The following is a 26,261-nucleotide window of genomic DNA, read 5'->3' on the forward strand; positions in this document are numbered from 1 at the left end:
GTGATCGGGATGTTATTCCCACTCGCTCCAGTTACGTGGCTGCTGATTCAGTGTTCACCATATCACCCCGGCGCTTTGCTCTTGGCAAGGGCTCCCACTCCCCCGAATGCCCCTTCCTGCCCTGCCCTGCCCAGGCCCTCCAGTGGGCAGGAGGTCAGAACCAGGGAGCTCCGAATGGGGCCATGTGGCATCTGTGTGACAGGACACAATTGGGTGACCAGTGCAAAGTTGTGCCAGCACCCGGCCAGTCCAGTACCACCTCCCCACAGGGGGCTGTGCCATAGTCCCGTCACCCTGCTTTAAGCTGTTCCCTGGAGCAGGAATGGGCCGGGGGTCAGGCCCTGGGAGGCGGGCCGGGGCTGGTGCCCTGGAGAGGGGGAGCAGAGGGGCGGGCTGCGCTCTGGGGCATTGGACCTTGAGGGGCAGGCTGGAAGTAGGTAAAAGGTGAGTGCTGGGTGCAGGAGGGCCAGGCAGGGCCTCCTTCCCCTTCCCCACTTCCCAGGCCTGAAGCTCTGGGGCAGTTGGGGGGGAGGGCAGGGAGCACTCTGCTGCTCGTCCAGGAGGCATGGTACACATGCTGTCCTGAAAGGAAGTCATGGTGACCTGGGAGAGGCAGCTCACAGTCGTAGGGGCCCCCGAGGCAGCAAGAGGGCCCCCCGAAAGCCAGATCCGGTCCCGGCTGCCGCACTGCATGCTGACCCCCATCGCCCCGCTGGCTCGAGGACGTTCTGCAGCCAGGAAGGAATGGGTCAGATAGGGAGCACAAGGGCTGGAGCCTGAGGCCAGCTGGAGCTGGGAAGTGAGGCCACCTTTAGAGCGGAGCGCCCTGCGGGGGGCAGGAACTGGGCACAAACAGGGACGGGATGGGCTCTGCAGGTCACCTCCTGCTCCCCGGGCCTCTCCCAACTCCCCCACGGGGCCCATCTTCCTCCCAGTTCCAGGGTGGGGCCCCAGAACTGAGCTTTGCAGGGGCCCCCACAGGGCAAACACAAGGAGAAAATTCAGAACCCAGGGCCTCAGCCCCTGCTCAGGGGACCCCTTTGTGCAGCCCAATGGGAGGGGGCTGTGCCGCCCCCTGCGGCCGGTCTCCCCAGCTCCCCCTGCTAAGGGAGAGACCCCAAACCTCCTCCCACGCAACCGCCCAGCTCAGTAGGTGAAAGGTCGCAGCAGAGGGAAGTCCCAGGAAAGCAGGGCCCGTGGCTTGTGTGTGACGTGAGAAAGCGAGCCATGACTGGCAGCTGCGGCTGATGCAAAGGGTGCCGAGGAATGTAACATGCAGTCATCTGGCATTCAGCAGGTGTGCAACACAAGCGTCACGCACACACTTGCAGGGCAGTGGGGGGAAGCGAGTTAAAGTAAGCGTGTGTGTGTGGGGGGGTCTCTGTAATGTGTCTGGCCTGTGCGTGCTGCCTGACTCGGGGGGGTCCCACCTCCTCCTGTTCTCCCCTCCCCTGCCCAAGGAGATGAGCTGGGGCGTCCTGACCCCATCGGTGCACGCACACGGCATGTGGCAATGTGCCCCTTGTACTGCAGCGAAGGGGACTGCATCTGCCTGCCCCGATTGTGTCTGGACTCCTTTTATTTGAAGAGCCCACCCATAAATCACTGGTGAAAACACAGGAGTGGGGGGCAGGCTGCCTGGGTCCTGCCCTAGACCCGCACTACGGCCATGTCACCTTTCTGCCCCTCATTTCCCGCTCTGTGAAATGGGTCTGCTAACGGTACCCCGTCCACGGGAGTTGGCTGTGAGCGGGTATCAGAGCTTCGCGGTGCTTTGAGATCTCTGGGTGGAAGGTGCTGTCGGTTCACAGAGCACCCGAATTTATCGCCCTGTGCCCAGCTGGGATCTCTTCCTGTCTTGGGTCAGGCTAGGCCCTAGCTGAAGTGAAGAAAAAGAGGGGGGCTCACCGAGGGGTTTGTAGCCGACTCTACCCGCGTCTTGCTTGGCACTAGGACTCGATTCCTTGGCGAGAGAAAAGAGGTGGGGGACGTTGGTCTAGGTGCAGTGTTAACCCTGGTCCGCTCTTACTCCCGCCGCAGGCAATCCCTTCGCAGCAAGGAGCGACTCGTCCACACCAGCCCAGCAAGGCAGACTCAGGCAAAGGGAAAGGAAGGGACAGAAGGAAGCTGGAGCGACTGGCAGGGCCTCACCACCGCTCAGGATCCATCCCCCCCCCCGGCCCACCGGCAGCTGCTCCCCGGGGGGTGGCCGGCTTCTGAGGGGCTGAGCTGGCGATGCAGCCAGGCCGGGTGGATAGAAGCTCACTCCAGGGACATTGTTCCCAGTCCCCCACAGGTGCCAGGCTGGGGGCCTGCCAGGGAGGAGTGTTCGCACTGCCAGGGTGCCCAGGGGCCCCAGCCGGGGAGCGGCCCGGGGGCCAGCAGGCGGCTGCGGGAGAACGAGGGAGCGGGAGGAAACTTGGCAAGGGGCGAATGTAACCGAGCAGTGTCCAGGGACCAGCCTGCGCCCTGGGGAGAGGGGCCCGGGGCCCACACGCCCTTGGCGGGCTCCCTTCTCTGGACACCTGTGCTGGTCAGGTGGGGCTGGCCCCGGCCCCGGCCCCGGCGCAGGGCAGGGAGGTGGGAGGCGCCGAGCTCGGGGCCAGCCCCCCCGGCCGCTCGCCTGGGTGACCCCCACCGCCGGAGGGCGGACCTGGGGGAGGGGCGGAGCCCCTGGCTGGCCCCGCCCCCGAGGCAGAGCGGGGGGGCGGGGGATAAAGTCTCGGCGCTCGGCGCTGGAACGCTGAGTGTCGCGCTCGGCGCTGCTGGACGCGCCGCGGTCGGGGCGCGCTGCGGAGGGACCCGCGTCGGGCCGGCGGGTGAGCGGCTGCCGAGCCTGGGGGTGCGGAGCGCGCGGGCTCGGGGAGGGAAGCCGGCTGCCGCTGGCTGGGGGGTCTGGCCCGTGGGGCCGCCTCGCCCCGAGCGCTTGCCCCGGGGGGGCCGGGCTGCCGGTGCTGCCCGGGGGCTGCCGAGCCGGAGCCGGTGCCGGTGAGTGGGGCGGCCGCTTGTCCGCGAAGCGACGGAGACTCTGCGGGGCGCAGGGTGGGAGCTGCGGGGCGACCCGTGGCAGCCCCCCCGTTCTGTCCCGGGGGATGCTGCTGGGCTGGTCGCCTTGGTCCCTGCTGCTCTCTGCGTTGCAGGGCCCGTTCCTCTGCTCGCCCAGCCGTGGGGCCCTGCCCCCTGACTGGTGCTGCGGGGTACACGGAGTGCAGGGGACCCCCCCCAGCTGAGGGCTGGAAGGCTTCAAAAGCTGCCCTGGGGGACGGTGTCTCTTGCTCCTGCCTCCGCTGAGCGGGGATGCGGGGCGGGCTAATGGCGCCGGTGCGGGGCAGGGCTGTCCCAGCCGCTGGGTCGCTCCGTGCCGTTGCGGTGGCAGACGTGACCGAAGACCAGCTCGGGTCTGACTGTAAATCCCCCTGCCTCGCAGGCTGGCAGGGCAGCCACACCAGCCCGCTCTCCCACTGTCCTGGGGAAAAGGGGTCTTCAAAGCCTGAATCTGTAATGGGGGTGGAACCTCCGAAACGGAGAGAACATGGTTACAAAAGCTTCCCAGGCTGAGCCCATTGTAAAGGGCCCACAAACATTCAGGGGTTCCTGGTAGGGCTCTCTGAAGATCTGTAGTGGCAGCTTGGCCCAGGCCAGTGGCTGCTGTTACCCTGGTGGGGGCTTATTGAAGTCCATAGCTGGAGACACTCTAGCCCTACAATTCCAGGAGAGGTCCTGTCCGTCCTCTGCCCTCCTGGCAGGACGGAGTATTAGCTAGACTGTCCCTGACAGGTGTTTTCCAACCTGCTCTTAAAAATCTCCAATGACGGAGATTCCACAACCTCCCTGGGCAATTTATTCCAGGGCGTGACCACCCTGATAGTCAGGACATTTTTCCTAATGTCCAACCTAAACCGGCCTTGCTGCAATTTACGCCCATTGCTTCTTGTCCTGCCCTCTGGGGTTAAGGAGGAGAATTTTCCTCCCTCTTCCTCGTAACCACCTTTTATGTACTTGAAAACTGTTCTCATGTCCCCTCTCTGTCTTCTCTTCTCCAGACTGAAAAAACTGGGTTTGTTTAATCTTCCCTCACAGGTCATGTTTTCTAGCCCCTTAATCATTTTTGTTGCTCTTCTCTGGACTTTCTCCAGTTTGTCCACATCTGTCCTGAAATGTGGTGCCCAGAACTGGACACAATGCTCCAGCTGAGGCCTGAGCAGAGCGGAAGAATTACTTCTTGTCTCGCTTACAACACTCCTGCTAATACAGCCCAGAACGATATTTGCTTGTTTTGTTACACTGACTCAGATTTAGCTTGTGATCCACTATGACCCCCCAGATCCCTTCCCGCGGTACTCCTTCCTGGGCAGTCGTTTCCCATTGTGTATGTGTGCAGCTGATTGTTCCTTCCTAAGGGGAGGACTTTGCATTTGTCCTTATTGAATTTTATCCTGTTTACTTCAGACCATTGTCTTTCACTGCATTGTTGTGCAGGCTAGCCCAGAGGGGAGCGGCAGGGCAGGAGGAAGGCATTGCTGTGGTCCTAGGACAAGACCCCTGATCTAACTTGCTGACTGTAAGAATATTTCCAGACGGCTCACAGGCTACCTTAGGGACCTAGCAAAGCAGACCTGCACTGCTTGCTGTAGCAGATGAGACCCATGCTACTCGGAGCTCCCATCCAAGGAGCAGGGTTACGTCCGTGTCAGTACAGAAGGCCACACTCCACTGATCAGCTGCAGTGTAGCAGGCCAGTGAAGTCTCTGCATTCCCTTTATACCCAAGATAACCCCCTACTTTTATCAACACCCCCTCTGGCTTGTTCTGTAATTACTTAGGGGCAAATATGAAATTCCATGTTACACACTGGATTGTAGACCATGTTTACGTACTTATTAGCAACAACTCTAAAGCCTATTTGAATGGGACTTTCCTTGGTTATCCTGAGTATGCTCTAGCAAGCCACATCCCCTCTTCCTCTGCCCTGTAACCGAATCAGGGCCATTCCAAGAACGCAGTCACAGGATATCTGGTAAGCCAGAAAGGCTTGGCTCACACTCCCCCACGAAAGGGTCCAGAAGCCTAGGCCGAGTTTATATTGCTAGCTGATAGCTGTGATCCACTGACTACACGTGGGTCCTTGCCATTGAACGTGCAGTGATTTCACCTAGTCGCTTACACTGATCTCTCTGTCCTCCCAGGAGCAGACTGGTGGTGTTCCGGGGACTGGGAGCAGAGTCCTTCCCTCCCCCAAGAACCGCGCAGGCTCTCCTGGTTGTTCCTGCCCAGCCATGCAGTGGGTGGTGAAGCTCTACTTGCTGGGTGCGTTGCTGTCCCTGCTGTCGGTTCTCTTTGGATTGATGGACTCCCTGGACAGCCTGATGGCCCCTCAGGGCCTGGAGCGGTGCCTCTCCAGCCCATGGATGGAACCGGGGGGCAGCCTTGCTGAGGGGCAGCCGAAGATCCTCCAAGGACAGGCGAAGCGAAGGACAAACAAAGCCTTTGGCTCGTACCTCTGAGCTCTGGGGGGGCACAGGGACTACTCCCTGAGGGCTCACCGTGGTGCTTGGACTCTGGCTTTGGCTCTTCAGGGCTGCGTTGCTGGTGTGGCCCTTCCTGTGAGACGGAGGGCACCAAGCTTCTGGCCTGGTGGTGGCTACTCAGATAACGTCCCTGCTAAAATTATGCTGATGGCAGGGCCACCATGAGCCACTGGGGAGGTGTCCTGCGCACAGATCCCTCTCCAACTCTGCACCCCTACCATGCAGAATGTCCTGGGGCAGTGGGGAATGGGAGGCTTCGTGTCTGCCCTTAGAGTGAATTTTGAGCAGTGAGGGCGGTGGGGGCTGCTGCAGAGCAGGGGCCTGGCATGGGTTTGTGGGGAGGGAGCTGTGTGTGTGTGTGTGTGTGTGTGTTTGGGGGGGAGGAATCTTGAGCTCTTCGAGGCGCTGGTATTGCCCTAATGAAAGGCCTCTCCAAGGGCGATGATCTTGATCTGCTGTTCTAGTCCTTCAGCCCCAGCTGCAAAGCTAGCCAGTGCTCTCCAAGGCTGGAGACGCCTTGATCTGCTCCCCCTGTGGGCGCTGGGCTGGGGCTGGAAGAGAGGAGTCTGCAGCTGGTGTGCGCTGTGCGGGGGAGATGGAACAAGCAGCCCTTGTTAATGTGCCTCCTACCTGGCCTGGGAGGCCTCCCCTCCCCCTGGGGCCTGCTGTGAGCCAGCAAGGGAGGGACAGCTGCACGAGGAACCTCCCACTCCCTGCCCACCTGCCTCCTCTCTTAGCAGCGCTGCTCCCCACTGCCCAGCTGTGAGGGGTCAGCTCTCCTGTCTCTGGGGCAGTGGCCTTCTGGGACCTGGAGCCCTTGATCCATTTGCTCCAGATTCTCTTTTCAGAGGGAAGAGGGGCCCTACCTGCTTTCTGGGGGGCAGGATTTCTGTACAAAGGCGTCTACCCCCTTGCCCCACTGGCCGCAGCATGTGCTTGCCTCTCTCTGCCTGGAAGGACGTTGAGTCTCTTACTACATGTGACCTCCAGAACGCTGCGGCCTGGGGTTGCTAGAGTCTGGGGCGTGCCCAGAGCACGTGTGCCCCTGCTTGTTGGAGGGGCTGCGGCAAGTGACCAACCCAGATGCCCTGTATTCATGGTGTTTCCAGGTGCCACTGGACAGCCCGGCCCCTTCCCCACCACATGCTCCGTCCCTGTGCTCTGTACATGCTGGGGGGGGTTGCAGAAGCTGCCTGCCTGCCCACACTGGCTCGGCCCTGGGATGGGAGCCACAGCGAGAGCCCTGCTCTAGACAAGGCTGCGGGTTTCCCTCTGCTCATGTCTGCGAGCCCCAGGCTGGCTGTGCTTGGGAACTCCCTGGCCTCGCTAGCCAGCAGCAAGAGGCCCAAGGCTGGGCTTTTGCTTCTGGAGGGTACCCAGAAGTCACCTGCTACAGGACAGGCCCAACAAAGAAAGTAGCCAGGGCACCATCACGGATCTACAACCTAGCCTGAAGGACGACCCATCACTCTCACAGCTCTTGGGAGACAGGCCAGTCCTTGCCTACAGACAGCCCCCCAACCTGAAGCAAATACTCACTAGCAACCACACAACAAAAACACTAACCCAGGAACCTAGCCCTGCAACAAACCCCGCTGCCAACTCGGTGTCCCTTGAATAGATATGCAGACAATCATGGGACCTAACCACATTAGCCTCACCATCAGAGGCTCGTTCACCTGCACATCCACCAATGTGATATATGCCACCATGTGCCAGCAATGCCCCTCTGCCATGTACATTGGTCAAACCGGCCAGTCTCTATGCAAAACAATAAATGGACACAAATCAGACACCAAGAATGGTAACATTCAAAAACCAGTAGGAGAACACTTCAATCTCTCTGGACACTCAATAACAGACTGAAAAGAGGCAATTCTTCAACAAAAAACATCAAAAACAGACTCCAACGAGAAACCGCAGAACTGGAATTAATTTGCAAACTGGACACCATCAAATTAGGCCTGAATAAAGACTGGGAGTGGCTGGGTCACTACAAAAAGTAATTTTCCCTGTGTTAATACTCACACCTTCTTGTCAACTGCTGGGAATGGGCCACATCCACCCTGATTGAATTGGCCTCATTAGCACTGACCTCCCCACTTGGTAAGGCAACTCCCATCTTTTCATGTGCTGTGTATTTATACCTGCATACTGTATTTTCCACTCCATGCATCTGATGAAGTGGGTTCGAGCCCAGGAAAGCTTATGCCCAAATACATTCGTTAATCTCTAAGGTGCCACAAGGACTCCTCATTGTTTTCACCTCCTCAGTGTGATCATTAAGTGGCAGCTCCCCTGAATGAAAGGGCTGGCTGGAGCCCCTCCAGCTCTGCCTCTGGGCTGCCCTCCCGCTGGGGCCTGGCAGGGCTGGGCGTCCATTCGTGCAGCTCAGGGGATCTGCTCCACGAGAGCAAACACTGACAGTTTTCATGGTTGGTTGGTGGGTGGGGTGGAAATGCCTTTGCTGTAGCACCCTTTCCCCATTCCTGTGCAGGATGGGGTGGGCAGGGCTGGTTGGCAGTGGGGGGCCCTGGCCCCATTCTGTCCCATTGACGTGGGACAGGAGGACCCATTCCAAGCCCTAGTGCCTAGGAATTCGGGCAGGGTTGGACTCTCAGCAGACTTGGGGGTGGTTCTTTGCTTTCTGAGTAGGGGGATAATGTGTGGTGGTTTCAGGCCGGGGTGGGGGAGGGAGGGAGGGAGGTTCCCAGTAGAGGGACCTTGGCCAAAGGTAAAACGGCTGGTGTCTGAATGCTGTACCAGCTGCTGCTCCAAAGCTTCCTGAAGCCGAGCTCCTGGCACCCGCCTGGGTGTGGGGAGGCTCCCCTGGGTGGGGGAGGACTCTCGGCAGGGGGTCAGCGCAGGGGAAGCCGTGTGCGAGGCCTGGATCCACTGATCGTTTGTCTCTTGCCCTGCAGAGCCTGTCGTGGGCTGTGGCTGCAGCTGTCTGGTGCTGTCCCCGGCCCCTCTGCTCCCCCACCCTGTGCACTGACTGAGTGCTGCTGGGGTCTGGGGTCCCTGCCTCTAGTTCTGGGGAAGGCTTTTGAGACTTGTTTCCGTTGCGGGGTGGGGGCTGTAACGCGAGGTTTATACCCCATGGTGGGGGTGGGACTTAGTGGCTCCCTCTAATGCACAGAGCTGGAGGACTCCCTAACGGCGGCTGGGGTCCCTGGGTCTGGCTGGGAGCTGAGCCCCTGCCGTAGGTGTAGTGTGACTTCTGTATGGCGGGGGCAGGTCCAGTCAGGCCAATGGGGCTGCATGTTGGGTGTGGGGGAAGGGGGAATTCTGCACCTGCCTGAGGCTTGCAGTGTGGGGGGAGGCCAATGCTCCATGCCCCCCAAGCTGCACCCAGGCTCCTGGCCTCGCTGGTATGCAGCTGGCAGTGCCTATGCCCTGCTCTGTTGGCTGTGGGGCTCTGCACCCCGCCTGCTCTAGGCTCCTGACGCAGGAATGGCCCCACCTCGCGGTGAGCCCTGGAGCCGGCCCCGAGGCCGGGGCCCGCAGGTGCAGGTGTGGCCTGGTGCCCCGCCAGACTCCCTCCAGCAGCCTGGGAGCGGCTGTTAATGGGTCTCTCCTGCCCTGTAGCGGATAAAGCTGCTGGCTAGACCCACACACGCCTGTAGGGGGGCTTCCCCTTGCCCTGCTGCCCCTCGCGTCTCTTCCACCAGCCGCCTCATTGCTGAATCCAGTGGAGAGCGCTCCTGCCCCCACCCCCCCGTCCTGCCTTCCCTCCCAGCTTGGCCCCTCAGCTGCTGGGGCTGCTGTTTGCCCTGCTGCAAGTGGAGGGGTGGGGGGAGCTGCAGCCGGCCGGCCAAGCCACTCCCGGGCCCTGCAGATGTTCAGGCCGTTCCCAGGCCCTAGCCAGGGCAGGTCACCTGCCAGTTATTGTGACATCACAAACTCGGCTGCCTGCCGGCTCCCAGGCAGGTGGCAGATGGGGCCTTGCCGGTCTGCAGACATGCTCAGCGTAGTCCTGTCCCCGGCTGTGGGGCAGAGGAGCACTAGGAAAGCCGGGGGGCCGTAGCAGACAGAAGCAGCATGCTGTCTCTCTAACGAGCTGCTCCCGAGGGCTGCATGGCCGGCGGCAGGCGCTTCCGCGTGAGCACGTTCCTGGCCCATGACCCAGCCTCGGGCGTGCACCTCGGGGTGGAAGGTGGGATACTCTGCCAGCTCCTCCGATCTCCAGATTACAACCTTTTCCCCAAGTCGGCAGTGTTTGAAAGTAATTTCATCCAGGTACTTCCAGCTGGCCCAGACGGCCTCCTGCTGCTTTAACCGCCTTTGCCGGGCTGTGGCACTAGCCGTAAATTAATGGCAAGCCGTCCCAGGCTCAAACTCCCCTTTCGGGGCTGGATGGTGTCCAGCAAACTCCTGTGCTCCAGCAGATGTTACCCCCGTTTGCGTTACGGTCCCAAAGGCTGGGGCAGAGCTAGGATCTGAACTCACTGGCCAGGCGTCCTGCTCTAGGGCCTTGTGCTTCCTTCGCCAGGCCTGGCAGAGTCCCTGGGGTGGGTGGCGGGAGCTCTGCTGCGGTGGCATTAGGAGTCCCCCTGGGCACAGCAGCTGTGTCTCCCCGGCCCTGCTTGGAGGAGGGTTGCAGCTGTCCCGGGGTGTTGTCTGCGCCCCTAGGGCAGTGGGGGAAATGCAGCCCAAGTACCCCCTAGGGGGAGCTCTCTGCCCACAGCACAGGGCATGGGGGGAGTAAAGGCCTTTTCTGGGCTGCACTGGGACCCTCCCCTGGGACGGAGGGGGCAGGCCCAGTTTCCGGGGGATTGGGTTCTTTGGGGGCAGTTGGGGGTGGGTCAAAAACGGAATGTGAGTGTGGTCTGTAGGAAGATCTGTCCATCCCCCTCCAGCAGCCCTCTAGCCCTCTGTATCTATCTCTGCGCCCCTGTACATAGCCAGCCCCAGCCCCAGGTGTTCGCGCTCTCCTCCCTCACACACGCTAGCTGGCTAGGGCAGGTCCAGGAGCTCACGCTGACCGGGGGGGGGGGGGGGGGAAGGAGGGGGGGAGGGTTCCCCTCTCCCGAGTGCAGCCCACACACCTCCCCTTGTAACCGACCTAAATCCATTACACATGCATGGCAGGCAATGAAAACACAAGTTAGAAGGATGAGATCATCAGAACCCACTGTCATCGGCTAATTAGTGAGCCTTGGGGTGTGGTGAATTAACCCTTTCATGGGTATCACCTATGCGCCAAGTTTGGTGCTGGGGAACGGACACAGATGAAGATCTCCAGGGCTGCAAGGTGGCAGCAGCCGTGGGACACACCGAGGGCATGCATTAGCCTGCTGTCTTGTCCCTTCTAGCAGCCTAGATGAGGGGCCACGTCGGAAACCCAGCTGGTAACCAGTTCAGAGCCGGTTGCTGGGGCCGTTTGGTGGGAGGGACTCACAGCCCAGAGGTGCCCAGCGATCCTTTGAGAATGGCCCCGGGAGCAGTGGCGCTGCAGCGTGTCTAGCATCCCTTTCTAGTGGCTGGCCCGCTAGAGGATAACAGCCTACTGCTGCTGCTGCTGTAGGGAGTGGAGTTACTCTTTGCACACAAGTGTCATAGGCCTGTGGTGTGGTGCTGAAGGTACGGGGTTCAAACCCCGGCTGTGGGGATGCGGATAAGTAACCAAAGCTTTATAAATGCTCTGAACCTCCACTCCCCCCATGTCCCAGTCCCAGGGAGAGAGGAGCTGAGCCTCCACCTTCCCTGTCAGCAGGCCAAGGGGACCGGTTAGTGCCAGGGCTGCCAGCAGCTTTGCGATGGTGATGGTTTTTCACTGGGCACTAGCCTCAGACCCAGGGGAGCAGCGAGCTCTCAGAGCCCGTGGAAGCACCTGGAGGAAAGGCACCCTGGCGCCGGTGATGGGCTCCGTCCCCTCCACCGGGGCCTGGCACCGGTGGCTTGGCAGGGAACGGAGGTGGGGGGGTTCTGCAGCGTCTCAATGAGGGTACATTTCCGTCTCCTGCTGTTGACCCAGGGCCTTCTTGCTGCAGGTGACGAAGCAGGGGAACTGGGTGGATATCCACAACGCTCCCACACTGGTGACCCTGGGGGTGACGTCCTCGGACCCCTGCCTGCCCCTCCCCAACGTGCTTCTGATCGCCAGGCTCGCCGTGCTGGGAGAAACCCCCCCTGGGAGGGCAGGCCAGCCCCAGGAGCCCTCCATGGCCCTAAGCAGGTGAGGAACGGGGTGGGGCGGGGATGGGGAGCCAAGCAGGGAGCTCTCTGGTCCTGGGATTTAGCTGTTAGACATCTCAGGTGGAAAAGCTCATTGGGTCCCACTGAATCCCGGCCCATTTGGGCCAGGGCAGGACGAGCCCCTCGAGTGTGATCGCCAGAGCGGGACCCCAAACAAGCCTAAGTGACATGAACAATAGGGCCCCCAGTTCTTCCCCCAGGGCTGAGCCCTGCCTGGATCCACCCCCTGTCAGGGACCGATGGGTCCCGGCCCTTCCCCCTGGGGGCAGTTCCCGCCCGGATCCATCCCCCTGTCAGGGAGTGACCGGCCCCGGCCCTTCCCCAGGACAACTCTTGTTGTGTTCATAGCTCCCAAGACCTTCATACACCCTCACTAACGTCTCCTCCCAGGCCGCGGCAGGCGGGTGAGCTACTCTTAGCCCTGTCGTGCAGGTGGGAAATGGAGGCACAGACAGGCTAAGGGCTAATTCTGGCTCAGTGCTGGGAGAAGCCCCCCCGGGAGGGCAGGCCAGCCCAGGAGCCCTCCGTGGCCCTTCGCAGGTGGGGAACGGGGTTGGGGTGGGGAGCCTAGCCGGGAGCTCTCAGGTGCTGGGATTTAGCTGCTAGACATCTGAGGTGGAAAAGCCCGTTGGGTCCCACCGAATCCCGCCCCACTGGGGCTAGGGCAGGGCGAGCCCCTGCCCCTCTCCCACATGCAGCCTGCTGACTCCAGTGCCCTGGCAGAGTGCGTGAGTCTGGGGGCCTGGCGTGCCGAGCGCTGCCCTGGCCAGCAGCTCCGGCCATGGGGCCTGGGGGAGCACACACTGTGTCTGTCACCTGTGTCCCCCGGGACACTCTGCGGCTCCGGCCCCACATGGCTGGGGTCTCTGGGGGCGCTGCCGCTGTGCTGCTAAATCCGGGGGGCCTCAGCACCCCCTCATCCTGCTCCTGCAGAGAGGAAGCCCAGACCCCCCCCCAGGCACCAAGTTGGGTCACTGCCATGCTGATGGGGGAGTGGCGTTTCCATTAACCCTTTGTAAGCCAGCCCGTCTGGCCATTCATGCCACGTCCCCTCCCTCATTAGCCGGTCCCTGTGCGGGGGGACGGGGCTCTGCAGCCAGCCCCTTTGAGGCCCCCTTCCTCTGAGCTCTCTGTGGGGCAGGCGTGGCCCTCCCGCTGCCAGACCCTGTCCACACCCCAGAGCCTGCGCTGGGCCCCAGCCACCCTCCAGCCGCTCGCTCCTGTCCCTGGGGACTCGGGCAACCTGTGCTTCCCCTTGGCCCTAGGCTCCTCCCATTGAGGTACGTCAGGCTGTCGGTCCAGGACAGCGGCCGGCGCCTGCTGCGGGTGCAGGTGGTGACGGGGAAGGTTTATTACCTGCGGCTGCACCAGGCGCACCCTGACGCCGTGTTCACGCTCTGGAGCCGGCTGGCAGACATCCTGCAGCGGGGGCTCTCCATCACCACCAAGGACCCCTCCATCCACGTCCCACACAGCCTGGTGCTGAGTGTGGGCAGCTCCTCCACCAGCTCCCCCACACAGGTACGTCGCCCGGGCGTGAGGCGAGCGGCAGCCCCAGGCCAGCGACGGGCCCGAGGGGTGCAGGGCATTCAACTGCCCTGCCTGAAGGCTGAGCCTGATGGCCAGGCACAGGGGGGCATTGGCTTCATAACTCCTGGGCTGTGAGGGCAGCCCATCTGGGGCTCTGGGGCCAGGGAGAGGGACAGGAGGTCTTATGACCCCTCTCCGTCCCCACGTGCCAGAGGCTGGGGTGCCCTGGGGGTCTCTCTCCATTCCCACGTGCCAGGGGCCGGGATGCCCTGGGGGTCCCTCTCCGTCCCCATATGCCAGGGACCGGGGTGCCCTGGGGGTCCCTCTCCGTCCCCACGTTCCAGAGGCTGGGATGCCCTGGGGGTCCCTCTCCGTCCCCACTTGCTGGGGGCCGAGATGCCCCGGGGGTCCCTCTCTGTCTCCACGTTCCAAAGGCTGGGGTGCCCTGGGGGTCCCACTCCATCCCCACGTGCTGGGGGCCGGGATGCCCTGGGGGCCCCTCTCTGTCCCCACATGCCAGGGGCCGGGATGCCCTGGGGGCTCCTCTCCATCCCCATGTTCTGTGGGACCTGTAGGGGATCTGGGGGTCGAGTCTGAAGTCGAAACTGGAGTTGGAGACATCCCAGGACATCCCCTGGGGGACCCCCAGGGACAGGTAAGCACCGAGCGGAGAGCTCAGCCCTGCGTCTGGAGAGTGCTAATTTCTCTTGCTCCAAACCACATAGACTGTGCCCTGGCGGCACAGCGACGGCTGCCTTACAAACACACGTCATGGTAAGCGTTACCCCGTGGTCTCCCCCTGCAGCTGGTGCCTGATTCCCAGCCGCCCTTGGGAGCCAGTCGCAGCGTGGTGGCGAGGATGGGCAAGCATTTGTCGGGAACGCTCTCCCATCTCTCAGGAGCAGCCTTGGGGAAAACGGAGAAAGACAGTTCGGTCCAGAGAAGGTAAAGGGACTCCCATCAAATATCCCGAACTCCCCTCCCAAAGCCCCTCTCTCCAGCCAGCGAGTGAAGGAGCCGGTCGCGCCTGCTGAAAGCAACCCGGCCTGAGCTAGGTGGGAGGAACCGAGGCTGGCGGTTACACGTACAGGACGGGGCACGAAAGGGCCGAGATGGTCCGACCGCGCTGCCCCCCCCGCAGTGCAGCCCAGGGGGGCAAACAGGCCCTGGCACAGACACGAACCAATGTCATTTCCCTTTCCCGAGACTCTTCTCCTGGAATCTTACGGCTCGGAGCAAATCTCCTGCCAGGGAAGAGGATTCGGGTGCCCCAAGCTGGTCAGGAGGTAAGAGGTTCCCCCACTTCAGCCCTTTCTGCCAGGAGCGGGGCAGGTCATGCAGGGACGAAGCTTGAACGCAGACTCACAAATTGCCCGTCACAGGGCGGCTGGGCCGGCCAAGCCCTGGCGCAGAGTGTGACTGTCACGCCGCCCTTGAAATGGAGCGAAACCCCTGCAGCAGCCTTTGGCTGCATTAAAAGCCAGCAGAGATCTGGAGGGTAAGAGGGTGATAAGTGAGAGCGAACGTGAATTTGTTAAGAGCAAATCACACCAAACCAACCTCTTTGGCTGGGTCACTGTCCTAGTGGATGAGCGGGGAGCAGCAGACAGGACTTATCTGGATTTGAGTAAAGCTTTTGACACCATCCCATGTGACATTCTCATAAGCCAACTAGGGAAATGGGTCCAGGAGAAATGCTGATAAGTGGGTGGAGAAGTGGTTGAAAAACCATACTTAAAGAGTAGAACCACCAGTTAGCTATCAAACTGGGAGGATGTCTCTAGTGGGGGTCAGTCCTGGGGCCAGGACTATTCAATATTTTCATTAATGAATGGAGCAGAGAGTATGCCTGTAAAATTTGTGGGTGACACCAAGCTGGGAGGGGGTGCAAGCACTTGGGGGACAGGACTAGAATTCAAAATGACCTTTATAAAATGGAGAATTGGTCTGAAATCAACAAGATGAAATTCACTATCGATAAGTGCACTTAGGAAGGAAAGAGCAAATGCACAGATACAAAATGGGGAATAGCTGAGTGAAGTTGGACACCATCTAGAAGAAGCATCTTCAAAAAATCAAACCCCTCAAATGGTATGAATCCAAGCCCTGCTCTCTCAAACAGTCTAAGGTGGTATGTTCGTCTACTCCAAATGCCTGCCAACTTCTCTGTGAGAGCCATCTTCAACTTTGATCCAATGAAAGAAGGCAGGAAAAGACCCTCTGGAAAACCAAAACCAGGCTGGCTGCATGGCGTCAGACACCTGTCCCTCACGAGCACCCTACCCCAGACTTGACTCAGGACAGAACATCATGGAGGCATGTGACCGTGCTAGAGGCCTCAGGGTCCTACCACACCCCATCCCAGAAAGAAGCAGTGGAAGTGAGTCCTGCAAGTGGCCTAGAGAGGCTGCGTGGGATGCAGCCCACCCGAGGGGGCTGCAGGGGGCGGCCAATCGGGGCCCAGCAGGCCCATATAACAGGAGCTGCAGTGCAGAGCAGAGAGCAGTCTCTGCCACGAGCCAGAGACGTTGAGCTGGTGCTCCTGGCTGCCCGAAGGACCTCCAGGACCGGGGGAGCAAGAGGGAGCTCCGGGCTGGCTGCTAGGACTCAGCCAGGACAAGGCCCTGAAGGAAGGGTGGAGAAGGTGCTGGGGCCGCAGGAAAATGGCCCAGGGAATTGCAGCAGTTTAGTTAAAGCGATGTGGCAGATGGCTGCTATTCTTAGGGTCCCTGGGCTACCGGGGAAGTGGCCTGGACTTTGATGCACACCTGGAAGGGGAACTGAACTGTTGAGTGGCCCAGCTGGAGAGCTGGGGCCAGAAAGGCCCGGAGCGGGCGAAGACATCGCCTCCAGGGAGGGAGCGCTGGGGGTACGGCTCGAGACCAGGCCCGAGACCATTTACAGACTGCTGGATTAAGTAAGGACCTGAGCCCAGGGAGGGCTACAGGGAGAGGAAGGCCAATGGAGGGGTACGGAGATAGGACCCCTGTTACCCCAGAAGGGGGTTGATTTGTATTTCCCATACAGACTCGGCCGGAGGGAACTGAGAGAGAGCGTGCAGGCACATGTCCTCGGACCGAGGGCGCTCACGAGAGGTGAGTGCCGCCCTCTTACATGGCACGCCATGCTTCTGGCGGCTTGGGCTGTCCAAGGGATGGCACGAGGGCTAACCAGCAGCAGCTGCAAAGGGTCCGGAGTTCCAGCGGCTCACAAACTAAATATCAGTCAACAGCAGGATGTGGTTGCGAAGAGGGATAATATCGTCCGGGGCCGTATTAACAGGAGTGTGGTACGTCAGTCACAGGAGGTAACTGTCCTGCTCTGCTTGGCACTGGGGAGGCCTCAGCTGGATTCGGTGTCCAGGGCTGGGCGCCGCACTTTAGGAAAGATGGGGACCAACTGGAGAGAGTCCAGAGGAGAGCAACAGAAATGATGGAAGGTTTAGAGAACCTGAGCCATGGGGAAAGGTCAAACAAACTGGGGACGTTTAGTCCTGAGAAAAGCGTCTGAGGGGGGACCCAAGAACAGTCTTCACGTATGTTACGGGCTGTTATACAGAGGACGGGGATCAATTGGTCTCCGCGCCCGCTGAAGGCAGGACAAGCAGCAATGGGCTTAATCTGCAGCAAGGGAGAGCTAGGTTCGATATCAGGAAAAAGTTCCCAACTCTCAGGGTGGTTAAGCTCTGGAACAGGCTGTGACGAAGTGGGACTGTTCTTAATGTTTCCTCTGAATAGTGTGGGGGTGACTCAGTTCCCCTATGAAGTTCTTAAGTATCTAGGGGGTGGGGTAAGGGTGTATGATCATTGCAGAGCCCTAGAGGGCAGGTGTGTGCAGGAGTCTGGACACAGAGAATGGCCGACACCCTGTTTCCTGGCCACTGATGGCCCGGCCCTTCCCCCCTGCACGGTGAGAGCTAAAGGGTTGGAGAACAAAGGAATCAGGTGACCTCCTGGCCCGGGAAAGGAACAAAGCCCAGAGGAGGAGGGGCTGGAGGGACTTTCAGTTTGGGGCTGGCTGGGACATGGAGTGAAGGGCAGACGTGGTTGTCTGGCTCACTGCCCCCCAAAATGGACCCAGCTGAGGGGTCCTGTTCTCTGCACCTACAAGCTCTGTGTTAGACCATGTTCCTGTCGTCTAATAAATCTCTGTTTTACTGGCTGGCTGAGAGTCACGTCTGACTGCGAAGCTGGGGTGCAGGACCCTCTGGCTTCTCCAGAAGCCCCGCATGAGCGGACTCGCTGTGGGAAGCGCACGGAGGGGCAGAGGATGCTGAATGCTCCGAGGTCAGACCCAGGAAGGTGGAAGCTGTGTGAGCTGTGTGCCCTGAAGACAGGCTGCTCACCGGAAGGCGACTGCCCCAGAGTCCTGACTGGCTTCATGGGGAGCAGTTCCAGAGCATCGCCCGGGGACTCCGTGACAACTGGTGGCAGCGGTGGGATGTACTGCACCCCGTGGATGGCGCTTCCTGCAGTAAGTGACTGGGGAGCAGTAAAACGAAGGGGGATTGACGAGGACCAGGCGTGCTGAAGGCTCAGAGAGGAGCGGTTTCAGGGGGCGGTAAACCCCTGGGAGTGTGTGACCAGCGAGAAGGACTGTGCAGTAATGGGGTCCCCCTGGGGACTGCAGTGAGCAGGCTCAGGGGTGGAGGAGCCTGCGGCTTGGCCCTGGGAGAGAGAAGGACTTTGGCAGTAACAGGGTTCCCCTGGGGATTGCAGCGAGCAGTCCAAGGGGCGGAGGAGTCTGCGGCTCGACCCTGGCAAAGAGGTGGTGACCTCGAAAAAGCTGGCATACTTGGGGTTCTCCCTGGAAACTGTGGGGAGCTGAGAGCACACAGGCCTGTGAGTCCACAACAACTTGGGAAGAGCGGAGTGACGGCCTGTCACCGTCTCCTGAAGAAGGACATTGTAACCCTGTGCAGAAAGCGAGGGTTGCGCATTGGAAAGTTCACCAAAGCACAGTTAATCGTGCAGCTGGAGGAGGAGGACCGCTCTAGGAACAGATTCCTGACCGAAATGGGGCGATAGCAGGACCTGGAAGCAGCTGGAGTGGTAGCCAGGCATCGCCAAGACTCCTGTCCCCGACCAGACGAGGGTCTTCACGATCGGGTTCCCCATCCGGGGATCGGAGATGCATGGGTTGGAGCTGAGTCCGAGAGAGCAAAAGGACTGTGAGAGACAGCGAGAGCCCGAGAAAGAGCTGCAGAAGCAGCAGCAGCATGAACTGGCGATGGGGGAGCGGAGAGGCATAGGGGACCTCCCAGGGGTGAGTGGGGATAGACCCCGGGGGGCCAGTTCCGCAGGGAACCTCGAGACTAAATTGCTGCCCCTGGTTAAGGAGCGGGGGGATGTGGATGCCCACCTCACTGCCTTTGAGCAGGCTGGAGATCTGAACCAGGGGGACCCTGCGGAAAAGCCCCGGTGTCTAGCTCCCTCGCTGGGTCCCAAGGCCGTAGACTCCGTCAGCCAGATGGATGGGGAGGTGGACGGGCTCCCACTCCTGGTCCCAACCTATATGTCTGTGTGGAGTTTCCTGGGGTCGGGCCCCTCGGACCCCCAGGGGGAGCGGAAGGTGATGGTCAATGGGGAGACATTCCTGGGGTGGCGAGATCCTGGGACAGAGAGAACTGTTGTCAGGCCCTGGGTGGTGCAGCCTCAGATGCTGAGGGGCTGTGTGAGCTGGGTGAGGGTCCCAGGGATGAAGCCCCTCGCCCTGCCTACTGCCCAGATCCCTGTGCAGACCCAGGAGGGGTCAGGCTGGCTGGTTGTTGGGGTTCTCCGGGATATCGGCTGCGAGACCCTGTTGTGGGGTGACTGTGTCTCTTTGGGACAGGATCCAGACCCTGCTCCTGTAACTGCCAAGGGTTTGAATTTGAATCCAGGGAACCAATCGGTGGAGAGGGAAATGGTCAGTGAAAATGCAGATGACCTGGCTGGCAGCAGGGAGGAGCGGCTAGGCTCAGGCTACCTGCCTGCCTGTAACCAGACCCCTGGGGCTGGGTGGGACAGAGAGATGCTCCCTGCGCCCTTGCACACTGGAGAAGGGGCTCAGGCTGGCTCTGATGCTGTGAGGAAAGCAGCGAGCTCGCTGCCTACCCTCACTGGGACAGCAAGGGCAGTGCTGAGCAAGGGGGAAGATAAGACCCCAGCTGAGTGGGGGGAGACACAGGCGGGGCAGGGGATCTGTGGGGAGTGGCAAGGTGTTGGTAAGGAAAGTCTGGATGAGCCTAGGCAGCCTTGTGAGCCGATGGCTGTGTCTAGTCAGCAGGGTGGGAAGGCGAGGAGAGTGGAAGATGAGTGTCCCTGGACCTTACCTGTTAGCTGGGTGGAGAATTGGGACAGGGAAGGAAATGTGCCTGTGTCTGTCAGGGGTATTGACTTGCCTATGGAGGGAGCTACCCTGATCTCCAAGCAGTTGTCTGTGACCAGCCTTGTGTGCTGGGACAAGGGGAATGAGATCCCAAGCTGTGTGTCTAGGAAAGGAGAAAGTGTGTCCGGCTCTTCTTTGTCTGTGGAGCAGACAGAAGGGGCCTTTCAGCCTGTGATGGTTGAGGATAGTGCAGTTGTCTCAGAGTTGGTTCTGGATTCAGCTAAAGCCCAGGAAAGGAAGGGTCCTAAGTTTGGGTCTGCTCAGGAGAATGGCCCTGTAACTAGGTCGCATCCAGTTAGTGTCTATGTAAAATCCCAGAGCCCAGACAATTCTGGTGCTTGTATTTTGCCTGTTGCTAGTGTTTTGTTGGGAAAGGGTGTCGCAACTCTGTCTAGTCAGGGTGAGATCCTAGCCAGGGCACAAGGAGAGCATGAAGGTGTGTGATTGTGTTACCTACTGAGGGTGTGGAAACCTGTAGCAAGAAGGAAAAGATTCCTGAACTTGTGTGTGGCAAAGGGAAGGAGAATGCTTCTGACCTTTTCTCTAGGAAGTCTGTCAGTTTGCCTGAAAGGGGATTGTGTAGGAATCCGCCGGATGGGCCAGAGGTAATTCTGGATGTAAGGGAGACCCAGAAAGGGTCTGTTGTTGCTCAGGAAAGTGTTCCTCTAGAGCAAGCCCTAGGTAAAGAGGGTAAGGGCAGAATTTCTGTGAGGGGTGAATTGTTGCATAGAAAAGCCCTAGGGAAAGGAATCCTCATGGAGTCTTTGCAAGCAGTTTACTCCCACTGAAGGGTGTGAAAGTGATTTAATCAAGACAGTTTCAGTTCCTAACAGCCAGAAATTTTCTGTTGTGAATGGATCCACTGACTGTCCTGTTGAAAGATCCAGTGTGGAGAGCCTTGAGAAGGTCTCAGGTGAAGTGAAAGCTGTTAAGAAAGTTAAACCGTCCTATAACCAAGTGGCTGTGTTTGGCCAGCTTGATGGGGAGAAGACCCAATCCCAGTTTGACCCCCTGGGGTTTTGGGGTGGCCAAAGGGCACGGGCCGCATAAACCTTCCCACATGCGGCCTGTGAGTGCTATCGACCACCCCCGACCTAAGGGAGTGCGTGAAACTGGAAGGGCCTGGTGTAACTCCTACCAAGGAATGGGAGAGATGCTGGGGCATCCATGGGAACGTTGGTGGCTTCGAACTTCCCCAGGTCACTGGCTAAAGTGACCCCGCTCAGTTCGATCTCGAAGGGGGGAGAGATGTGACGAAGTGGGACTGTTCTTAATGTTTCCTCTGAATAGTGTGGGGGTGACTCAGTTCCCCTATGAAGTTCTTAAGTATCTAGGGGGTGGGGTAAGGGTGTATGATCATTGCAGAGCCCGAGAGGGCAGGTGTGTGCAGGAGTCTGGACACAGAGAATGGCCGACACCCTGTTTCCTGGCAACTGATGGCCTGGGCCCTTCCCCCCTGCAAGGTGAGAGCTAAAGGGTTGGAGAACAAAGGAATCAGGTGACCTCCTGGCCCGGGAAAGGAACAAAGCCCAGAGGAGGAGGGGCTGGAGGGACTTTCAGTTTGGGGCTGGCTGGGACATGGAGTGAAGGGCAGACGTGGTTGTCTGGCTCACTGCCCCCCAAAATGGACCCAGCTGAGGGGTCCTGTTCTCTGCACCTGCAAGCTCTGTGTTAGACCATGTTCCTGTCGTCTAATAAATCTCTGTTTTACTGGCTGGCTGAGAGTCACGTCTGACTGCGAAGCTGGGGTGCAGGACCCTCTGGCTTCTCCAGGAGCCCCGCATGAGCGGACTCGCTGTGGGAAGCGCACGGAGGGGCAGAGGATGCTGAATGCTCCGAGGTCAGACCCAAGAAGGTGGAAGCTGTGTGAGCTGTGTGCCCTGAAGACAGGCTGCTCACTGGAAGGCGACTGCCCCAGAGTCCTGACTGGCTTCATGGGGAGCAGTTCCAGAGCATCGCCCGGGGACTCCGTGACACAGGCCCCCAAGGCAGGCTGTGGAATCTCCATCACTGGAGGATTTTAGGAGCTGGTGAAGCAAACACCTGTCAGGGATGAGCTAGGTTTACTCGTCTTGCCTCAGCACAAACCTCTTGAGGTCCCTTCCAACCCTACATTTCTGTGATTCTATGAACTAGGAAAGTGGAATATTTTTAAATCATCAGGACCAGATAACTTGCACCCAAGAGTTTGAAAAGAATCGGCTGAGTTCATGCATTCTCTCCCTCCTGTGGTTCCCAGGGAAGCTGGCGGTGTGTGAGCGGTGCCGGGGGCGCAGGCCAAGCGACCCAGGAGAGACACCCAGCCTGAGGACAGCCCTGCGGTGGCTAGACACTAAGTGCCATGGACTCTGGGAACGAGACACACCTGCTGGGCTGCTGCCACTGTCCCGGCTCAGCAGCCTGGTAGCTGCAGGTCAGCAGTAGGGCCAGCACCCCGAGAGAAAGTGCCTCCTGCACTGGGCTCCGGGGCGGGCGGGAGCACTGAGGGCGCAGAGGATGTGCCGGCTGCCGGGGCTGGTAGGGCCTGACTGGGAAATCCCAAATGTAATAAATACATTGTGGCAGTGGAAGTGAGTTCACGCTGGCAGCTTCTGGGTGTTCTTTAGTGCCCTGTACCCCTGGGAACACAGCCCCCAAAACTGGGTTCTGGCTCAGAGCGGCCAGGGGAAACACCCAGGAGACACCTGCCGAGGAGCAGGGGAAAGCACCGTTAGAGGCCCAAAGCCCCCTGGCTCACGCCACTGCCAGGCTGCGGGGACAGGCCCCTTCCCTGGTCCTCTGCCTTCTCAGTGGGATCATCCCAAGGTGGGACGGCTCTCACCCGCACGAGTGTTAGGGTACAGAGGTGGGTTGGGTGGAACTGTGTGAAAGAGGCGCCTGGAATCCAGGTGTCACGGACTCACAGGTCGTGCCCACTCTTGGCCCCGTATGGTCTCTGGGGGGAACCCCCTTCAGTGTGACAGCCCTCTCTCTGTAGGGGGTTACCTGGAACCACACCTCTCTGAGCCTTAGCACGCCTGTCTCTCGCCGTGGGCCCCCTCAGGGAGTCCCCTGGCTCTGGACCCCCAGGCCTCCACTCCCAGAGGGAATAATGCAACTCTGATCTTTAGACTGGAGTGACTCTCGGGCAGGGTAAAACAGGAAGGTTTATTGAGCATCTGAACCCAGCACAGGAAACTCTCCGGGCCTCAGGCCTGGCCTCCCTCAGCACGGTACATCTAAGTCTCCCTTGTATCCAGGTGGGCTCTGCCTGCTTCCTCTCTTGAGTCCCGAGCCCCCCCTGCTTCCCAGCTGGGCATCTGATGTCACCTGGCCCCCAAGCCCCACCTCTGTCCTTTGTCCAGGTAAACAGGGTCCAGGTAAACAGGGTTGCCTCCTCTCAGCCTCTCCTCTCTTCCGTCCTTTGTTCCCCACTGGCTGGAACTGGCTGATCATGTCACCCGGGTCCTCTCCCCACAGCCCTTTGTCCTCCCACTGGCCAGAACCGGCTGTGACTCCCAAGCTGGGCCTCCAGGTCGCCAGTCGCTTGGGTCTCCATTCTCCACGCCAGTGGTTGGGGTCCCAAGTTCCCTTGCTGGTCCTCTGTAACAACAAACTCCCTCTCCCATCACCTCATTAAACTAGGAACACCCAGGGAAACTGAGTCCCACCTCCTCTGCATGCAAACCATTGGAAAAAACAAGAAAATCCCCTACTTCATCACATCTCTCCCCCCTTCGAGTGTGAACTGAGCGGGGTCACTTAGCCAGTGACCCGGGGAAGTTCAGGGCTCCCGCTCCATGATAAAGCATCGGCTATAACATTGGCACTCCCCCCCGCATGGACCACCTCCATGTCATACCCCTGGAGGAGCAGGCCCCACCTCAGGAGCTTGGCATTAGCCCCTTTCATCTGGTGCAGCCACATGAGGGGCGAATGGTCGGTGAAGTGCCACCCAAATAGATACGGCTGCAGCTTTTCAAGGGCCCATGCCATGGCCAGGCACTCCTTCTCGATGGCCGCATAGTGCTGCTCCCGGGGCAGCAGCTTCTTGCGCAGGTACACGATGGGGTGTCACCCCCATAGTATCAGTTTGCATGAGCACTGCACCCAGCCCGGCGTCTGAGGCGTTGGTGAACGCCAGGAAGGGCTTGTTAACTGCACCGGGCTTTGGATAAGTGTCTCCTTCAGCGCACAGAGAGCTCTCTGGCACGGCTCGGTCCTGTCTGCCTTGCCCTTCCCACAAAGAATGGTCAGCGGAGCCATCCCAGTGAAAGCCTGGACCTGCTTCTTTGTCTGGGGAGTGGGCCGGTCCTTGATTGCCTCCACTTTGGCCGGCTCCGGCTTCAGGTGGCTGCTCCCCACCTTGTGGCCCAGGTACGACACCTCTGCCATCCCCACCTTGCACTTTCCACCTTTACAGTCAGTCCTGCGTCTCGGAGGCGGCCCGGCCCCCTCTTCACCTGGGACACATGGTCCTCCCAGGTCTGGCTAAAGACACAGATATCGTCCATGACGCCAGAGCAAGCCCTCCACCCCCCTCAGTAACTGACCCACCAGGCGCTGGAAGGTGGCAGGTGCCCCCTTGAGGCCGAAAGGCAGGACCAGGAACTCGACGAGCCCTATTGGGGGGTGAAGGCAGACTTCGCCCGGGCCTCCGGGTCCAAGGGCACCTGCCAGTAGCCTTCGGTGAGATCCATGGTAGTGAGGTACCGGGCGCCCCCCAACTTGTCTGGGATCTCTTCCCGTCCAATCTGCCAAACTCACCTTTCATCTGCACCCCCTCATGCACCTGCACCCATCCTGTCCCTCAGGCCCCTCTGACTTCCCTCCCCTGCCCTGCACATCCAGACGGTGTCCAAAGCGTGATGCCGCATCTTTCCCTCGCTTGCCCCGCTCCCTCCTCATCCTCTGCCTTTACTGCTTCAGCCTCTTCCTCTCTGGCTGCCCTGGCACCCAGCCGACCCCTCCAGTTCTCCCAGAGCGCAGCTGCTCAGATCCTCAGCCTCACCCAAGGGCCTGACTGCATCCACTGGCTCCTGTTTCCCACCACAAACAATAGTTTGAATAGTTCAGAACCAGCACGTTCCACACAGCGCAGTTCATGTCACGTTATCAGGGTCCCCCCCCCTTGTTTGTCACACTCGCTCCTCGTATCTAGTGTGGAAGGAGATTTGGGCTCGTCTACCCTCCGCACATCGACCGGGGCTCAGCGCCGCAGGTGGGGGTGGTGTTGTGTCGGCGTAATGGGGCACTGGCGGGAGATCAATGTAAGTGTAGACACTAGGCTGATACAAGGCAGTTTCCATCAGTATCACTTTGTAGTGTAGACCAGGCCTCGAAAGCTAATGTGGATGAAGACAGAGTGTGGATTTAAGGCATAGTAGATATTCCTGCACAGGCGCACCTGTCCGAGGTGACTCTGAATCCTCTCACAGGTACCCCCTGGTTCACCAGACCTCTCTATTCTGCATGCAGGTCCTGGGGTGCCGTGGGGGCTGCCTCTGGGACTGGACTGCGCTGTCTGGGTCAGAGACTGCTGCAGCGTGGGCCAGAACAGGCTCTGATGTTAGCGCTGAGCCCGAGCTCGTGGATGCTGTCTCCACAGCCAGGTGTCGGGAGGGGAAGCTGGAGCTGGTCGGCTGTGCGGCGGATACGCACTTCTCCTACACACAACGCAGGAAGGAATGCGTTACCCTGGCTATGGCTCTCCTACAACAACCGCGACAGCTGGCTCGAGCTCTGTGTGTGTGTGTGTGTGTGTGTGTGTGTGTGTGTGATGCTTTTGTCAGGGACAGAACAGCAATGGAGTCTTAGAACTTAGTAAGTAATCTAGCTAGAGATGCGTTAGATTCTGTTTTGTTTAAATGGCTGAGAAAATACGCTGTGCTGAATGGAATGGATATTTCTGTTTTTGTGTCTTTTTGTAACTGAAGGTTTTGCCTAGAGGGATTCTCTATGTTTTGAATCTGATTACCCGGTAAGGTATTTACCATCCTGATTTTACAGAGGTGATTCTTTTATTTTTTTCTTCAATTAAAATTCTTCTTTCAAGAACCTGATTGCTTTTTCATTGTTCTTAAGATCCAAGGGTTTGGGTCTGTGTTCACCTAGGCAAATTGGTGAGGATTTTTATCAAGCCTTCCCCAGGAAAGGGGATGTAGGGTTTGGGGAGGCAAAGGCTCAGCAGAATATACCAACAAACCCTAGCAATCCTTCTCCAGGTACCACTTCCCATCCCAGAAAGTTCCTCCCACCTACAAGGCAGGCGATGATACTGAGGCCTTCTTAGAAAACTTCGAAAGGACCTTCCTTGAGTACAGCATCTCTACAGACCAATACATGGTAGAGCTCAGGCCGCAGCTCAGTGGACCCTTAGCTGAGGTGGCGGCTGAAATGCCTAAGGAACAAATGAACCAGTATGAACTGTTTAAAGCCAAGGCGAGAGTCAGAATGGGGCTAACCCCCGAGCATTCCCGTCGGCAGTTCAGAGCCCTAAGGTGGAAACCAGACATGTCATTTACCCGACATGCCTACCATATTGTGAAACATTGGGATGCCTGGATATCGGGAGCAAGTGTTAAATCTCCAGAAGATTTGCCCTTCCTAATGCAAATGGAGCAGTTCTTAGAGGATGTTCCTGAGGAAATAGAAAGA

At 59.3% G+C, this 26,261-nt stretch overlaps 1 protein-coding gene and 1 long non-coding RNA gene across 2 annotated transcripts; both read left to right on the forward strand.

Annotated features, from left to right (window-relative positions):
• The first annotated feature begins 2,709 nt into the window (after positions 1-2,709).
• LOC122461599 lies at positions 2,710-6,892 on the forward strand. Its single transcript, XR_006283601.1, has 2 exons — positions 2,710-2,819; positions 5,187-6,892. It is a non-coding gene; the product is annotated as an uncharacterized LOC122461599 (long non-coding RNA).
• Positions 6,893-8,276: 1,384 nt separating this feature from the next.
• Positions 8,277-25,433, forward strand: LOC102931805 (protein FAM71F2). The gene is made up of 7 exons (XM_043521980.1): positions 8,277-9,767; positions 11,522-11,706; positions 12,992-13,247; positions 14,062-14,201; positions 14,463-14,542; positions 21,865-22,038; positions 25,083-25,433. Exons 1-7 carry the CDS (start codon positions 9,606-9,608, stop codon positions 25,169-25,171), a joined length of 1,086 nt encoding a protein of 361 aa, XP_043377915.1. The 5' UTR covers positions 8,277-9,605; the 3' UTR covers positions 25,172-25,433.
• Positions 25,434-26,261: the final 828 nt, after the last annotated feature.

The sequence above is a fragment of the Chelonia mydas genome, chromosome 1, assembly GCF_015237465.2.
Source record: "Chelonia mydas isolate rCheMyd1 chromosome 1, rCheMyd1.pri.v2, whole genome shotgun sequence".
Lineage (NCBI taxonomy): Eukaryota > Metazoa > Chordata > Testudines > Cheloniidae > Chelonia > Chelonia mydas.

Coding starts and splice junctions, on each gene's coding strand:
- LOC102931805 (XM_043521980.1), top strand. CDS start 9,606: ATGGCCGGCGGCAGGCGCTTCCGCGTGAGCACGTTCCTGGCCCATGAC. Junction 9,768..11,521: donor TTGAAAGTAATTTCATCCAG/GTACTTCCAGCT, acceptor TTCTTGCTGCAG/GTGACGAAGCAGGGGAACTG. Junction 11,707..12,991: donor CCCTCCATGGCCCTAAGCAG/GTGAGGAACGGG, acceptor CCTTGGCCCTAG/GCTCCTCCCATTGAGGTACG.